Source organism: Astyanax mexicanus, chromosome 4 (genome assembly GCF_023375975.1).
Source record: "Astyanax mexicanus isolate ESR-SI-001 chromosome 4, AstMex3_surface, whole genome shotgun sequence".
In the NCBI taxonomy this organism is placed as follows: Eukaryota; Metazoa; Chordata; class Actinopteri; order Characiformes; family Acestrorhamphidae; genus Astyanax; species Astyanax mexicanus.
The window spans coordinates 27,002,588-27,020,668 of NC_064411.1; the positions used below are offsets into that span (position 1 = coordinate 27,002,588).

At 41.7% G+C, this 18,081-nt stretch overlaps 1 protein-coding gene across 2 annotated transcripts in view; it reads right to left on the reverse strand.

Moving 5' to 3' along the window:
* The window catches only part of pard3ab (par-3 family cell polarity regulator alpha, b), a 228,054-nt gene that overhangs the window by 63,139 nt on the left and 146,834 nt on the right, over nt 1-18,081 (reverse strand). The window contains exons 18-22 of one of the 2 annotated variants that reach the window (XM_049478958.1): nt 17,888-17,932; nt 11,597-11,827; nt 11,199-11,436; nt 4,763-4,873; nt 2,319-2,552 (exon numbers count right to left, since the gene is read on the reverse strand). In XM_049478958.1, coding sequence (XP_049334915.1) covers nt 2,319-2,552; nt 4,763-4,873; nt 11,199-11,436; nt 11,597-11,827; nt 17,888-17,932 — 859 coding nt within the window. The remainder of the gene's footprint in view (nt 1-2,318; nt 2,553-4,762; nt 4,874-11,198; nt 11,437-11,596; nt 11,828-17,887; nt 17,933-18,081) is intronic. The other variant, XM_049478959.1, reaches the window with a different exon arrangement.

An 18,081-nucleotide genomic window follows, 5' to 3' on the forward strand; every position in this document is an offset into this window, starting at 1 on the left:
GCTTCTATGCCTTCTCCTCACTCCCCCGCCAGTCTGCACTCACACTGCGTTTAAACAATCCGTGCCCGAACACACTAACCTCATTACTCACTGCTCAGTGGGCTAGTTGGTGTTGTGCTGAATTCAACACCCCCACGGCACGGATTGCCCAGTGCGAGTACATCCTTAAAGGGCAATGTTCTGGACATTTGAATGGCATTTAATTCCCACGTTTAGCTGTTTCTATTGTTTGAAAGTGAAAAAGCTAGAACCAGGAGATATAAACACAACTAATCGACTAACACCGCTGTCTGCAGTCGTGCCGTGAACGGGAAATCTGGATTGCTATTGGCTGGAAACTCATGTGTAGTGCCAAATCCAGGCTCTGTTTGGTATCTGACGACGGTCATGTCTCGATCCAAGTGCTGGTGTGACGATCTGGGGAGCCATTGAGCATTGTCCTGCTGAAAACTTCCAGTTGGAAGAACTTTTATGAAGTCTTGAAAGGAACTCCCCATCATTTTAGACTAAACAGTTCTTCCACTGCTCCACATTAATGCTGGGGGGGTTATACCCCTCTAGCCTACAGTAAGCATTAGGTGTGGTGCCAGTAGGTTCATGTTACTGTACAAAATACACTGCCTGGCCAAAAAAAAGTCTCCATCTGGATTTAAGTAAGTAAATGATGTGGGGTTGATGCTGCAGTTGGTCTGCAGGTTTAGGTTCAGCAACAGTATGTGCTGAAAGAATGAGGTCAGCTGACTAACTGAATATACTGAATAAAGACCACGTTATTCTATCAATGGTTTTTTTTCTTCCCTGATGACACGGCCATATTCCAAGATGACAATGTCAGGATTCATGGTGCTGGAATTGTGAAAGAGTGATTCAGCAATCAAAGCTAAAGGAGTGTGTGGGCTTTTTTTGGTGGCGACTTTTTAGTGGCAGTGTACACACACACACACACACACACACACACACAACTGAGCATTTTGACCCATCATGCTCTGTGCTGACTTTCTGCGCTGTGATATTCTCCAAACACACACAACACACACACTTTAGTCTGCAATTATCTGCTTTCCTTTCCACGGCCTTCAAGAACATTCCCACAGTGCCGCTCTTTAAGTCTCAGGGAGGAATGCGTCTCACTTCCTGTTCCCTGTGGATTCTGATAGGAAATGGCCTTCCTGTCTCTCTCTCTCTCTCTCTCCATTCTTCTTATCATTCGAGATGCAATCAAACGCTTAACGCTCAAACGCCCATTGTTTTCTTAAAAGCCAGGAAAAAGGCAACTTTCAGCACTTTCCTCAGAGAGCCAAATAAACACGCTGAACTACCCCCCCCCCCCCCCCCCCACACACACACACACACACACACACAATATTTACCACCAGCAATTCTTCAAAGCTTTCAGTGGCTCTGCAGATTACCCAACACTTTACACAGGAAACACACACATTACACACGCATATCTGTCACACAAACACGTACATATTTACTCCTGCAGTTAACAGACGACTTCCAAACCCGCTCCCTTCTGCCCTGTGTACATTTTCCACCAGTATAACGCTGTGCTCTGAGTTACGAGACCATTAAACAGCTTCCTACAAACACCCGCCGCACTGCACTGACATACTGACATCATACAACAACCATCCTCACCAAAATACCTCCCGCATGGATATTGTGCTACATTTAGGGCATTTTGACACAAGTTTCTTCTATACAGCTTATTAGAGCTGGCCGATTATGGTCAAAAAAAAAAAAAATTGATTATTTTACAAAAAAAAATGTGTTCCTTAATAAAGTATTCAATATTACATGTATAATGTAAAACATCATAAAAAGAAAACACATCAAATGAAAAGAGGTGTTTCCAAACCTTTGATTGCTACTGTATATGTTGCAACCAGATTTTAGTCACTACAAGTCACCATAAGACAATGATCTAAACTGTCAGTATTAACTACATTGAAGTTCCTGCAACTGAGTGTGATTGCAGTGCTGATTCATGGTTGGTTGCTATGTTGTTTAAATGGTTGCTAGGTGGTTGCTAGGGTGTTGCTAGGTTGTTACTACACACAATACTGGAGTGTCTGAACTTTTGAGCAGTAGCTGGTTTATCCAGCAGCTCCTCCATATAAACGCAGTACTGGAGAGCTGGGCACACAAGTCATTCCGTGTGGACAATCAGCTGGTGTGAGAGACTGAATGTTGTATCCCCATTCATTTCTATGGGGCAAATTTGCATCCAATATTGGAGTAAAAAAAAATTAACCTGAGCAAAAGATGTTGTGACATTAAATGAGGCGTGTTTACACTGTAGCACTGCTTACCTGTCTGCAGGAGGGTGTCCGTTGCGGTTGCTGGGGTGTGTGTAGGGCGAGTCGGGTGGTGTGCGGTAACCGTGGTAAGTGCCACGCTGCAGAGAGGCCTGAAGTGAAGCGATGCCCGTGTAGGAGTGATCCGGATCCTCGCCGGGTACACCTCCCGTACTGTAGTCCAGAATCTCTGCGTAATCCCTCTCCCGAGCCTGACGCTCACGCAGCTCTCGCGTCTTAGCCTGGATTCTACAGAGAGAGAGAGTGAAACCATGAAACCACTCTAAATTCTGTTATTTAAAAAAAGTTTCACATTTACAGACACGAAGGTGATTACACAGTCTCTCAAGTTTGCAGTTGGTGGAGTGGGTGGATGTCAGTGTTTCAGGGTGAATTCATGTCTATTTTACCTTCTGGTTCTCTTCCTTTAACTAATCCGTTATACTAGGCAGACCTGTCTGCAGAGTAAACAGAGTCAAAAATAGTACTGCTGAAGTAAATGTATGACTAGAAAAGCATTACTGAGGTAAACTAATAAAAATAATAATACTACTGAAGCAAATTCGTGACAAAAATAGCACTGTGGAAGTAAATAAATGACTAGAATAGCCTTACTGAGGTAAACAAAAAAAAAATACTGAAGTAAAATAAAAAAAAAATAGTACTGCTAAGGTAAATATATGACTAGAATAGCCTTACTGAGGTGAACTGGTAACAAGAATAGAACCTTTTTGTTATTTTGGCACATCTGCAAAAAAAAAATGTATAAAAACAGAGAATCCCATATATTTTAGAATATTGCATTTTTGTTTATAGGTGTCTCTCAGTCATACAGCGATGATTTTATTTGAGATGGTTCAGATTAAGTTGTCTTGTACTGTACTGTGTACAAAAAAACTTAATCTGAACCATCTCAATTAAAATCATCGCTTCTTGTACTGTGTGTGTGCGAGTGTGCGTGTGTGTGTGTACCAATGCTCTGTAAAGGCATGTGTGTAATTATGGGATGGGTATGAGTACTGATGGTCACTGCTGGTCATTTGGGTCAGTATAGAGTAAGATACACTGTGAGGATGACTCGAGACACTGAGAGCAGCGTAGCGTCACGTTCAGATCCTGTATGAGAGAAAAGCTAATTAAAAGCTGTGCGCTTATGATGACATGCTTTAATTATGATCACATAAAGCAGCACGCACAGAGAGAGAGAGAGAGAGAGAAAGAGAGAGAGAGTGACAGCAAGAAAGGAAGTAACGTATAGAGAAAGACAGTAGGAGTAAAAGAGAGAGAGAGAAAGCAAAGGAAAGAGAGCGAGAGAGAGAGAGCACGAGAGAGAGAGACTGAAACTGACATGTTATTTTCTGTATGTCTCTCACAGGACAGAAGGCAACACAGAAGGAATTCACACAACGGCTATATATAATAATCACACACACACACAAACACACACTTATTCAATTCAAATTGCAAATGTCAACCATTCCCAAATAACTAAACAACTAATTTAGTTAATCATGTTAATCCCTTACCAAATATTTGGCTAAATTAAATTATTAAAAATGAATTCACACCTAGAATAGCATTGCTGTGGTAAATTCACAATCAGAATAGCATTAATTAAATAAATTCATGATTACTATAGCAATTTTGAGGTAAATGTATGATTAGAATGGCACTGCTGAGGTAAATGTATAAATAGAAAAGCACTGCTGAGGTATATTCATAATTAGAATAGCACTGCTGAGGTAAATCCATAGTCAGAATAGAACTGCTGAAGTAAATCCATGATTAGAATATCACTGCTAAGGTAAATGTATGATTAGAATAGCAGTACTGAGGTAAATTCATAATCAGAATAGCATTGCTGAGGTAAATTCATAATTAGAATATCACTGCTAAGGTAAATGTATGATTATAATAGCAGTACTGAGGTAAATGTATGAGTAGTATAGCACTGCTGAGGTAAATTCATGATTAGAATAGCATTGCTGAGGTAAATTCATAATTAGAATAACACTGCTGAGGTAAATCAATCATTAAAATAGCACTGCTAAGGTAAATGTATGATTAGAATAGCACTGCTGAGATAAATTCTTAATTAGAATAACAATGCTGAGGTAAATCAATCATTAAAATAGCACTGCTAAGATAAAATATAATTCTTAGCACTGCAAAGGAAAATTCCAAATGGTATAAAAAAAAAACACTTGCACACTTAAGAGCTCTGTTAAAACAATAACTCTATAAAACACTGAGTGTGTGTGTGTGTGTGTGTGTGTGTACGGAAATGTGTGAGACTCAACACAACGCCAATAGGATGGCAGGACCTGTTCCTGATAAGAGTTTTACAAACTCCATTAGTGAACAGAACAATCGACCACAAATTCTTCTTACAGACAGACAGATACACACACACACACACACAGGAAGGTGAGCAGCAGAGTTACGGTGTGTGTGTGTACCTCTCTTGTTCCTGTCTCATCCGGTGCGTCTCCTCCTCTGAAGCCTGCGTCTCCTCCGGCCTCCACTTACTGCCCTTATCCATACGCTCATCCTTACGATGCTTCCCGAACCTGACACACACACACACACACACACACACACACACACAAACACACACACACACACACACACTTACTTAACATCATTAACTTAACATCATCATCAAAAAATCCAGCAGAGAAGGGAGAAATGTACAGAGATGTTTCTGGTGGTCTGTAATGGTGGGGAGGTGGGCTCTAATGATTGAACCAAACTGGGTACCCATATAGATGAACCCACTTAATAGTCTACGATTCACCCACGTTTTTGTGAGCCCCACACACCCCAGCACACTGCCACACAGCTTAACAACGTGCAATCACAACCAATATGCAATCTTACATATAATACTAAACATTTAAATAGAAATGTATAAGTAAAAAACTGGAGAAACAGGGTTTTAAACTGAGTTTTTAACAGTTGATGCTAAGTGTGTGTTGAACTACTTCAAGTCAGTTGGAAAAGCATGCTGGGAGGCTCTTCACACAGGGTATCTGCAGGTATGGGGAAATTGAATTCAAGATATTCTAAGACTTTTTTAAAAACACAACACATCACATATCAACACAGCACACAATTAAAGAGAGTGCCAACAGAAACATGATAAAATATTATTGATGCCTTAAGACAACAATGAAGCAAGTGGAGCATAAAATAAGACAAATAACAGAAAGCAAGAATTTACCGTTTATCATTGCTAAAGTTTTATATTTTGCTCAATGTTGGAACCTGGCTGGCCGGCTCCTGTCAGTAACTAGTGTGAGGGGTCTCTGTGAGGTGGAAACTGATAACAGTGTCCTTGTACCGTATTTTTGCACTATATGGTGCACCGGATTATTAGGGGCACTATCAGTGAATATCTATTTTCTGGTCTATTTTTAAACACAAGAAGCAGTGGATTATAAGGTGCATTATGTGACACTAGTAAGAAACAGGGGTGTCGCCATGTTTTACTTCTAATTCAGCAGCTATCACCGCTGAGTGGTGGTGGGGGTAACTTTAAGTTAAGTAAAGCTAAGCTAAGTAAACAATCCGTAAAAAAAAAAAAAAAACTGTTTTAAAGTTAAACGAGTGCTGGATGTTAATCTACACAAATTTCTCTCCTAAAAGCTGTTTATGTGGGTGAGTAAAGCGATTCCACTTATTTACAGTAAGCTTAGATTTCCAGATTTCCACTAAGGCTGGGTGCAGCAGCATTAGCATTAGTGGATAACTGCTAGCAATAGCTGCGGTGTTCCATTAACCCAGGGCACTATTAGCTAGTGGTTAATCCCGCATGGTATAATGCTAATACTGCTCCAGCAGTGCTAGCCGGGGTGAGCAGCAGGCTACGGTCTGATAATACTGAACTCTGAATGGCTAAAGAGCTAGCGCTTACCACAGTTAGTGGCTAATGCTAATGCTGCTCTAGTCTCAGTGCTGGAGAACTAAACTGAAACTCCTGTATAACTCTGTACTTCAGCAGAGTGGCTTTACTGCTCGTTAGTACCCGACTGGTAAAATTCATACATAAGGAGCACCGGATTATAAGGTGCCCATGGCTACTATGCTCCGCTTAATGTGTGCTATGGTATCCCAGATGGGTGCTATGATGTGTCAAGTAAATACTAATATGTTGCCAAATAGTATTCTACTATTAAACATATGGTTAGAGCTGGGCAGCTGTCGCACCTTATCTCTACATATGACAGTACACTACAGGTTGCAAAAGAGGTTAAATCTCTACATGTAGAGATGAGTTCAGACCATCCTCATCATCACCATCACCATCATCATCATCATCATCATCATCAGTGAAGCAGCGCTGTGCGTGAAGTGCACTATTCTCAATAACTGCAGCTGGAGAGCACTCCATCAGCATCTACACAGCCACAGCTCTTCAGAGTGTGTGTGTGTGTGTGTGCAGCAGAGTGTGTGTGTGCATGCATGTACACATTGGCAAGATTGCACATTTAAATGAAACTCAGGACAGATTTTTCTAAAATGGCTAAAATGCAGCGTTTCATTGCTGCAGTGCTGGCAAGTTTGACAGACATGTGCAATATGCAAATTAGCATAACATAAGACAAAACAGTAACACATTCCTCAACACAATTACTTAAATTTGACGGGTGTACAATAAAAATAATATTATATATAATCTAGGAATCATGATATTCTTGCAGCAGTGTATTGATTCTAATACACAGATTTTTAATAGTTTACATTTATGTCCACAAGGTATTGTGAGGCAATTTCTTGATTGGTGATAAATCTGGCAACCGGATATCCAGCTAAAGAAGAAGTGCTCACCACAAGACCTCCATTGTATCCTAAACAGAAGCTGGATGGTTCACGGATGATCAGCCGTGATGCTTATTGCTATCTTACACCCCATAAACAGTCTAATATCGTGATTTGTGCCTGCGCTGTTAAAACAGCATCAGAGTTCAGGAATATTGGTTTTGGTAAATTTCTGGCGTGGAAAATAGGTGCACAGGTGCACTACTGACTGATTAAAACCCTGACAGTCAGCCACCCAATCCTATCTTAGCCCTGCCTCTTAAAGGGAATGACAACTGACACACTGGTTTATTTCACGCTACGCCCAAAACACACCCATGAATAATTAAGGGTGTTTTAACCCTCAGCACTATTTTAACACCGGTTTAAATGGACTTTGGTTCCTTTGTACCCTAAGGTGTGTTTCAATTGAGCAAGTGTGAAATCAGTAATCACACTCGGGTTCGGATAAACACAACCGGACCAAGACCTGCTAGATCCGGTCTCAATTCGACCCAGCTATCAAATATACTCCTTTTATTCGTGCTAAACTGCAGATAAGGTGCAGTTTAGTCTGATAAATATTAACCAGATCACACTAATTACAACAGCTATAAACAAACACTGTCTCTGCTGCTCCATGCTGTTTACACACTGACCGTGGTCTGTGCTGTGTTCACTGCTCATAGCTGTGCGACTTCTTACTATATTTACTTTCTTGCTCCTACACCAGACAATTCTGACCAATCAGAGAAGACAATGTGCTTGCGTGGTTTATTGGTGCGCATTTTGGTGTGTTTAGGTTTATGCCTGTGTGAAACCAAACCAAACAGAGGGAGAAATGCTCCAAATAAACAAATTCATAAACTGATCAGGACCATAGAAATCTACAACAAGTGTGAAAACGTCCTCAGAGAATTAGTACATGTTTTTAGCGCATTTTGAGCCTGCATTTTTTTTTTGCAACACCCTAAATCAAGCTGCATGATACAAAATTATATTGATGCATTATAGATTGCTAAAATATGGTCACAAGTATTTTAACTAAGAATACTGTATTGGAGTGCATCGTAGAGGCATGTCTAGCAGCCAATGATCTCTCACCAGGAGGTACACTTCCCAAATGTAGTTCCTGAGATCCTTTTTTTTTATTTATAGAGCAGTGAGGGATGCACTTTAACGCCCCCTTGTGGTGAGACTGTAATCAGTGTCTAATCAGAACACACCTCAAGTCCTGTAGTTTTTATATATCTGCCTGAAATATACTGTAACTATATGCTAAATTTTGCAGCAATCTGTGCAATTTTTTTTAGATTTGATCATTAAAATTTTAATACCGTTTTTCACTCATATCTGACTGCGCTGGAGCGTGTGTAAGTGTGTGTGTGTTGAATTGTGGGTTTGTATTTGTTATTCTGTGACTGCATTAATATGGTGAATGGCGCTCAGACACAGTGATGCATGAGACAGGCTATGCACACACACACACACACCTCTAACACGCACACACACACACACACACACACACACACTCTTCCTCTCTCGGTTCTGACGGGCTCCAGAACACTCCAGTGACTCTCGTTCTTTCTGAAACTTTCTGACACGCTGTGGAACTTCTCCTCCAGCTGAGAGCGAGGAACATTCATCATCTCCAGACCCCGCGCCCATTAATATTCCAGAGAGCGCCAATGATATTCAAACCCGCAGCTACGTGACAAACAACGCAGCCCTCACACGCTCACTCTCGCCGCATCCATCTCACCCGCCCACGCTCTGCCCTGCCCTGCAGCGCCCGCTGCGGGAGGGGTTCCTCAGGAAAAACCCTGTTATGAGGTTCTGATAATTGAGTTTACTCAAATTCATAAAACATTACAGGCAAAGAGAGATAGATCTAATTTTATCCAATTTCTTTCCAAATTTAGAAGGATTCCCTACGTCACTAGGAACGTCAAAGGCCAGCACATGCCTCCTGCAATACATGTGAGGTCAGACTCCACCTCTTTTCACACTGCAGCCAGTAAAACATTCCTTTTCCACCAAAAGAACTCTGGTTCAGGCTTATAAGAGCGTTTTCACACCTGTAGTTTGTTTCTCTGATCCAATTAATGAGTTTGTTTATTTAGATCGTCTAAATAATCTGTTTGGTTTGTTTTCACACAGGCATTAACCTAAACGCACCAAACTGCACACCAATTAGCAAACCACGTGAGCACATTGTGTCCTCTGATTGGTCACAGCTCTCTAGTGCAGGAGCAAGAAATATAAGTAAATACAGCGAGAAGATTCTCTGTTCCAGTGCGTACATCTGTGCAGTTCACTGATCGCAGCCGTGCAACTCTTAGTTAATACATGCACATCTGCACTGCACGTCCTATTAAAAACACTGTTTATAATGGGAGGTGCAGTGCAGATGTGCATGGAGTAAATTAAATTGCCTGGCTGCGATTAATGAACTCAGCACAGACCACAATCAGTGTGTACACAGCATGGAGCAGCAGAGACAGCGATGTGGTGGTAAATAGTTGTGGTAATTGTAAAAGTGATACCTGGCTAAATTATCAGATTAAACTGCACCTTATCAGCAGTTTAGCTCAAATAAAAGAAGTATATTTGACAGCTGGGTCGGATCAAGACCGGCTCTCGTTTTCACCACAAGTGAACCCGCTTAGTAGAGTTTGTTTGGGACCGAACCAAGACCACCTCCTCTAGCAGGTCTCCATCCAGTTGTTTTATTCCTCACCCGAGTGCGATTACTGTTTTCACAACTGCCCAATCTTACCCCACTAAGGGTACAAATGAACCAGAGCCCTGGATCAAATAGTGTTGGTGTGAAAACGCCCCAAGAACTGAGGTGTTTTTCAGTAAACCAACCCATGTTTGTACCGGTTTTAGATGAACCGTCAAAACGTCACATCATCGTTATCAACACAGGGCATTGCTGAAGAACCTAGTATTCTTCGGCTCTGCGGGTTGCCATTTTAACGAAGGTTCCTGATTCCGGAACCTACTTTTGTAGGTGGAAACTCAGCGAACAGGTTCAAAGTTAGGTTTGCAAATCAGAAGGGTGTCTGTTCCAACAGAAACCTGTGCTGTTCAACATCACACTGGGAGCGCCATCTACCCACCCAGAGAGAGCAAGCATGGCCAACTGTGAACTCCGGGTGCTGATGACCTAGGATTCTGTTCAATTGCTATTATCAATGAAAAAAATAAAGATATAGCTAAAATTAAAAATATATATATTTTTATTTTTTATTTATCTAAACTTAGAATGGAAAAATAAAATAATAAACTTAATTAAAAGACACATTAATTGGTTGATCTGTGAAATAATTCAGATCACCACCTCCATGACTTTGTGTTTTGCGTCCCTACTCAAAGTCTGGTGAAATGTATGAGTGCATCGTGCATCAGTCAACAATCTCTCACCAAGAGGTGCACTATCCATCTTTTTGTAGTGGAAGGAAAAACTATTCTGCCTTCTTGTGGTAAGATCTAGTTTCTAATCAGACCATACTGTAAGGCAGGGGTCGGTAATAGGGGGCCCACAAGCATAAAATATCTGGCCTGTGAGGTTGTTTGAAGAAAAAAAAAAGTTTCAAAAGTTTCTCTGGTGAGCTTTTGTTTACATTCCTCCCGTTTCTCTCATGTCGCGCTCAGCTTGACTTTAGTTTCCGCCTGTTCTCGTTTTTCCACAGGTTCTTGGGCTCCTCATCTCCTTATAAGGGCATTTTTTCCTGGCCGTGTCCCAATACACTAGCCGGAGCAGCGGTAGTGTATTGAACGGCGACCCTGAAGAAACGGGTTTGATCCTGCGTGAGGAGCAGTGTGTTTATTTATTTATTTTTTGCTTTCTTCTTGAGTTAACCTGCTTTAAGTTCAACAGTTCTGCAATTGGGTTCAACAACCCTCTGGGCTGGAGAGCTACTAGTCTGTAGCACTCCACTTCCATTTTACAAAACAGATTTTTTTTTTTGTGGCCTGCCATGTCTAGGTGGTTGCTATTGCAGATTGCTTCGCAATGTTCACCCATTAAAATGAGAAAAGACAAATATATTCATTTTTTAAACTGTTTTTTTTTTCTTGTGTGTTTACCTGAACATGTCTCCTAGACCTTTCAGCATCCCTTTCTTCCCTTTACTCTTCTCCTTATCTTTATCCTTCTCCTCCGGCTTCTTCTTCTCCTTCCCTCCTTTCTCTTTCTTCTTATCACCTGCAGGCTGGTTGCCATTGGTGAGCTGCTGTCGCTCGGCAACAGGAAGCGGCGTGAGGTCGGCTACGGTGGAGATGGAGTCTCGCCCCGAGCGAGAGCTCTCTTCCGTGTCCTCCTCCACTGCAGGGTCAAACACAATCACCATAAATAAGACAACTGTCTGCATTTAAATAAAAAATATAATGGTTATTTCATTTATTAAGTTCAAGGAATCACTTCCAAATTAATGTGTGCGAGAGACCAAATAGACTAAAATTCAACCAATCAGAAATTGCCATACATGTGTCCATGGTCTCCACGTCTTCTTCGTTGGCCGCTGGTCTGTCGTACGATTTGTCGATAGCAGCGCGGAAGCTCTCGTTACAGCCCCTCCCCCGTATGATGCGAGGGCGTGGCCTGTGGAAGGGGAGGTCCCCATTAAGCGTGGCTTCAGCGACGGCTGTCTGTAAGCTTTCCAAAGAGCTGGACTTCTTCAGGCCCAGAGACGGGCCGACGTCACGTGACGAGGAACCTGCAGGAGAGCCAGAGGGTTAAACACTCGCTCAGCACAGGCTGAAGATCTAACACAGCCTGACAGCACAGTCACATCTCTCCTCATTCCTCTCATCACTCCAAAGGGTGAGGTTGATCAGCACAAGGCTGCGTCTGTGAGCTGATATGTCAGAACCTAGTCGCTGCACTTTCCTCCGAGTGTGCTGTGATGCTACTCAGCAATGATGCATCAGCAGCAGTTCAAAAAGAGGCGGAGTCTGACTTCACATGTATCGGAGGAGGCATGCGCTAGTCTTCCACTTCCTTGTGTTGGTGCATCACTAGTGATGGGGGATATACAGCCCCAGATATACAGAGTAGTGGCTGAATGAGTGGGAAAATTGGCTATATTAGAAGAAAATTAAAAATAAACCTTTATTAACATTCATTAATATGTAAACTAATGCTCACATGTCCACATATGCATTTCACTTAATATTAAATTTAATATTGTTAATAATAATAGCACAATAAAACAGTATATTTAGTATTTGTTTTGCTACGTACTTGGAAGCTTTAAGACCATTGTTTTGTATAGGTTTTTTAAAACTCATGTTTGTACATATGTTTTGCAATTTTTGTATTTTGGTAGTTTTCTAACAATCTAACAATCCAGCCACCCACCCATCCATCCATCAACAATCCCATACATCCACCCTTTAATCCATCCACCCTTTAATCCATCTATCCATTAATGCATGCTTCTATCCATCCATCCATCCTCTCTTCTATCCAACAATCCATTCATACATCCATCTATCGACCAATCCTCACTTACAAAGTAGACAAGTGTTAAATAGAATTAAGGACCTAGAAGATAAATTTAAGGTAAATATGAAAAGAAAACTAAAACCATTTAGTTTCACATTTTGAACTGAATTACTGAAAGAAAGCAACTTTTTAAAAATGATATTCTAATTTTTTTAAATGCACGAGTAATACTAGTAAGATCTGGATGACCGCTGAAGGCAGTTGCTGATCTCAGAAACAGATAAATTTAAATAACCCCCCGGCTGATTCAACCAAACATATAATTCCTCAGCACCGCTCCAGTGGACTGCTATCTGCTCTGTGCCCAACACTGATACGCTTTTACTGGCTTTTACTATCTACCAGCATTTCAATATGAAGCCAGTCTGAGAGATAAAAGCTCATCAGTACAGAGCTGCTGCTATATGCTCTATATGTAAATGATGTTGGAAATACACTGTACGGTATTAATTAGACTCTTACACTAAACTCCTCCCACTGCGCTGCAGTTCTGAAAAAATCATTCAGACTACAATAGGGCTTCTCTATTACATCACATATAACATGAAATACTGGAATATTAATTGGATATATGTATTTAATCTGTTTATTCCACTGGTGTTCAAATATATTAACTATTTTTTACAGCATTTGTGTTTGTACAGCTGTATGCCAAACATTTGGGTGAAATTACGTAAAGTATTTCCTTCTACAGTGAAGGTCAGTTAAACATTTAATTAGAAATTCATTAAATATGAAATATGGTGGGTGGGGGGGCTTGATTTCCTGCTCTTTACGAACATTTCCAAACATTTATGGAATTTACAGAAAATGTCCTAAAATTTTTTAAAACATCCGTTGTGTGAAAACCTAAGCATACGAAGCGCTCCAAAAAGCACAGCCAGTGTAATTTATTATAGTTAGGTGGTTGCAGCAGTGTTGCTAGGTTGTTGATGTGGTGTTGCTAGGTGGTTGCTGTGGGGAGAGGGATTCCCCACTCTCCAGCGGAAATCCCAGTGGAAGGGGGCAGGTGGTTGATGTGGTGTTGCTGGGAGGTTGTTATGGTGTTTGCAGATGGTTGCTGTGGTGTTGCTAAGTGGTTGCTGTTGTGCAGGGTAAACCCCGCCGGTAAAGGGTGGAGGTGGTTGCTGTGGTGGTGTTAGATGGTTGCTGTGGTGTTGCTAAGTGGTTGTTTTGGGGGATTCCCGCCCCCATCAAAAGTGGCCCTGAAAACGAATAAAAACGTCTGTACCATGTATTGCTCCAAAAAGCACAAACAATGTAAGTCAGAATAGGTAGGTGGTTGCTGTAGTGTTGCTAAGCTGTTGCTAGGTGTTTTCTATGGCGTTGGTAGGTGGTTGCTGTGGTGTTGATAGGTGGTTTTTGTGGGTAGACGGATTCCCCGCTCTCCAGGGGAAATCCCCATGGGGAGGGGGGAGGTGATTGATGTGGTGTTGCTAGAAGGTTGCTGTGGTGTTTGTAGATGTTTGCTGTGGGGAGTGGGATTCCCCAACACAAAAGTGGCCCTAAAAACTAATATAAAGGTCTGTTTTATGAAAACTGTACCATGTATTGCACCAAAAAGCACAAACAATGTAAATTAGTATAGTTAGGTGGTTACTGTGGTGTTGCAACGATTTTGCTGTGGGGTTGCTAGGTGTTTATTTTGGCATTGCTAGGTGGTTGCTGTGGGGAGGGGGATTCCCCACTCCTCAGGGGAAATCCCTGTGGGGAGGGGGGAGGTGGTTGCTGTGGTGTTGCTAGACAGTTGCTGTGGTGTTGCAAAGTGGTTGCTGTGAGTAGGAGTTTCCCCGCTCTCTAGGAGAAATCCCTGCGGGGAGGGGGATTCCTCTCCCTCCCTCAAAACTTAAAACTACTATAAACGTCCATTTTACAAAAACTGTACCACATATCGCCCCCAAAAAGCACAAGCAATGTAATTCAATTTAGTTAGGTTGTTGCTGTGGTGTTGCTAGATGGTTGCTGTGGTGTTGCCTAGTGGTTGTTGTGGGGAGGGGTTCCCCACTCTGCAGGGGAAATCAATGCCCCTCCCCCATCAAAAGTGGCCCTAAAAACTAATATAAACATCTGTTTTACGAAAACTGTACCACATATCATTCCAAAAAGTTCAAGCAACGTAATTCAGTGGTTAGGTGGTTGCTGTGGTGTTGCTAGGTTGTTGCTGTGGTGTTGCTACGTGGTTGCTGTGGTGTTGCTAGGTTGTTGCTGTGGTGTTGCTAGGTTGTTCTTGTGATGTTGCTAGGTGGCTGCTGTGGGGAGAGGGATTCCCTGCTCTTCAGGAGAAATCCCCACGGGGAGGGAAGGGTGGTTGCTGTGGTGTTGCTAAGTGACTGTTGTGGGTAGGGGTTCCCCACTCTCCAGGGGAAAGGGGATTCCCCCTCCCTCCCTCAAAAGTGGCCCTAAAAGCGAATATAAAAGTATGTTTTATGAAAACAGTGTTTCCATGTTGAAAGCTGTGAGAGGAGTGGCGTTTAAAATACTCAAATAGAACAATATTAAAATGATTTTCCAAGCTAATTTGATTAGATGGACACTAGTTTTTTTTGTTATATCCAATCCGCTGCCCCCTAGACGTCCAGAATCCCGCAGCAGTGGAGCAGGATGGGTCATTAGCCGGTCAGGCTGGAGGAACATGGCTGTCACTGCTGAATGATGCATCCAGTGAGAAGTCTCTCTCAGTCATGGACGTTAATGGTGCACGACCCATTGCAGCTTAGCCAGAGCGAGCCAACCTGTCAGAACGGAGCGGCGCGCCAGAGAAAGCAAGCTCCCAGCGTCAGGACAACAGCACGACTGCGTTAAAGCTGCTGTTCCGGATGAACGAGGCTGAGATTGAATAAGAGACTGAACCTCTGGCAGGAGACGCCGCCGGAAAAATAATGCATCACTATCTGCAGAACGACCCGAGCTTCAGAACCACACGTCTGCAGAACACCCTGCAGAACCTCATTAATCCTGCATACTGATCACCAGAGGATACAGCCGTAATGAAAGGAAAAGCTCTTAGTCAATGAGCTGCTGGCGGGTGGAACTACCACACCACCATACACTGACATGCCACATATCACGGGACAGGGAAAAACACTGTGTGCCATGTTATATGGATACATTACAATTTACAATCAATTTGGAGATCTACTGAGAAATACAGTTTAGAATCAACTTAAAGATCTACTGAATAATACAGTTTAGGATTAACTCGTATATCAACTGAGTAATACTTATGCAATAGAACACGAGAGGGAGTGTGTTATCATGAATAACATCACGGCTGTGATTCGGTCTTAAGGTGAAAGCTGTGCATTTTTTGAGCATTTCTGCTTGTTTTGCTGGGTGGTGTTGGTTTTAGCTAGCCGGCTGAACTGTGGTTAGTTTAGTGTAGCTTGCTTTAGCTCAGCATTAGCTTAGAGTAGCTTAGCCTAGCCTGGCTGGTTAGCGTTCTGGCTGTCAGACGGCAGTAACCGAGCGATTTTCTTTCCCTTTTTTCCACAAAAGACCAGCCAGCGCTGAGGGCGAGCGTGCCGCGGCTGAGTGCTAGCCTGTGCTAAGCTAACGCTGCTGCGGGTGTCCTGTGTATATACGCTGTTACTCGGCAACGCGTCGGCGGAGTGATACAGGTTTAGTGTGAGAAGGCCGTGATGTTATCACATATATCAGCACGGCTAGAACACTTCTCAACCAGATTGTGAGGTCTGAACTAACTGTTGTATAAAATGTAAAATTAACTGTGAGATCTAGTGAGTAATGCATTTCATAATCAATGTTGAGATCTAATGAGCAATACAAGTTTGAGTTAACTTTGGGATCTATTAAGTAATACCGTTTAAAATCAATGTGGAGATCTACTGAGCAGTACAATTTGGAATAGACTTTGAGACCTTTTTCGTACTACAGTTTAGAACCATCAGGACAATCTACTGATCTGCAAAACTTCCAACCGTCTTGGAGATGTACTAAGTAATGTAGCTCAGGGTTCTTGCTCCATTTTAAAAAAGTCAAATTTAATGCTTTTAAAATATATATAAAATTTATAATATATAATTTAAGGCCCACAAATGTAGTCATAATTTCTTAAGTAGAAAACAATGGATTGTATTGAAAATTAAAACTTAACATTTCCCATTTATTAACATTCTTTACCAATTTTGTTCTATTGTGATGCAGAATATGTTCACATGTTAGCTAGCTCACCGCTAATGATAGCTTGCTCCTCACTAACTCCGCTAATGTTAGTATATTAGCTAGCTCACCGCTAATGTTAACTCTGCTTACCTTAGGTCTCTCCCAGTATTGTTAGCTAGCTCTCTGCTAATGTTAGCTAGCTCTTCACTAACCCTAGTTTTCTCCCAGGTAATGTAGCTAACTCGGCGTTAATGTTAACTCTGCTTACCTTATGTCTCTCCCAGTATTGTTAGCTAGCTCTCTGCTAATGTTAGATAGCTCTACAATAACCTTAGTTCTCTCCCCAGCATAGTTAACTAGCTCTCTGCTAATGTTAGCTAGCTTTACGATTAACTTAGTTCTCTCCCCAGTAACATTAGCTTGCTCACTGCTAATATTAGCTAGCTCTACGGTAACCGTAGTTCTCTCCCAAGTAACGTTAGCTAGCTCACCGCAAATATTAGCTTGCTCCTCACTAACCCTAGTTTTCTCCCAGGTAATGCCGCTAATGTTAGTGTGTTCGCTAGCTCTCCACTTAACTTAGTTCTTTTCCCATTAATGTTAGCTAGCCCTACGCTAACCTTTGTGCTTTTCCACTGGCATTAAACGCACCATCCATACATGTAGTAGCTACAGCAAATTTCCAGTAAATTTAGGACAATTTAAGAGCTTAATTATCAATATTTTAATTTTAAACATTTTAAGCGAGAACGCTGTAGTTTAAAATTGTCCTAGAGTTTTCATTCTACAGTTTCAGCACCATGTTGATGATCTACAAAATTACTGGGTTTGGAAACATCTATAATAAATGCGCATTTTAAAGCATTCTAGAAATCTGCTGAACTACAGATTTAAACCATCCTAAAAAAAAAAAAAAAACACTAAGGTAGAGGGTCTCAAATCATTTTTTTTTGCTGTAAAGTTTAAAATCAACATTGTACCTCAGTAGATCTCCAAGATCACTGGATCTCAAAGTCTGGAGTGTTCAGAACATGCAGGAAGACTTGCATACCTGCAGCGTTTAGAAAATTCGAGGAGATTTGAGAAGGGCATGACTCTAGGGTCTACAGGGATGGAGTTAGGACGTGTCTGTGGGTGATGCTCTTACCTGATTGGTTCTCTGTGTGAGTGCTGAGGTTAATCTCATCAGCCACTATGAGGGAAGCACATACATTCCAGTGGTGGGTTAGTGAAAGCCATTCACAACATGCAGAACCCCAAGAACCAACCAACAAACATCCATAAAATTCCATAACATTCCACAACATTCCCCATCAGTCACACAGTAAAATCATGCAGGGG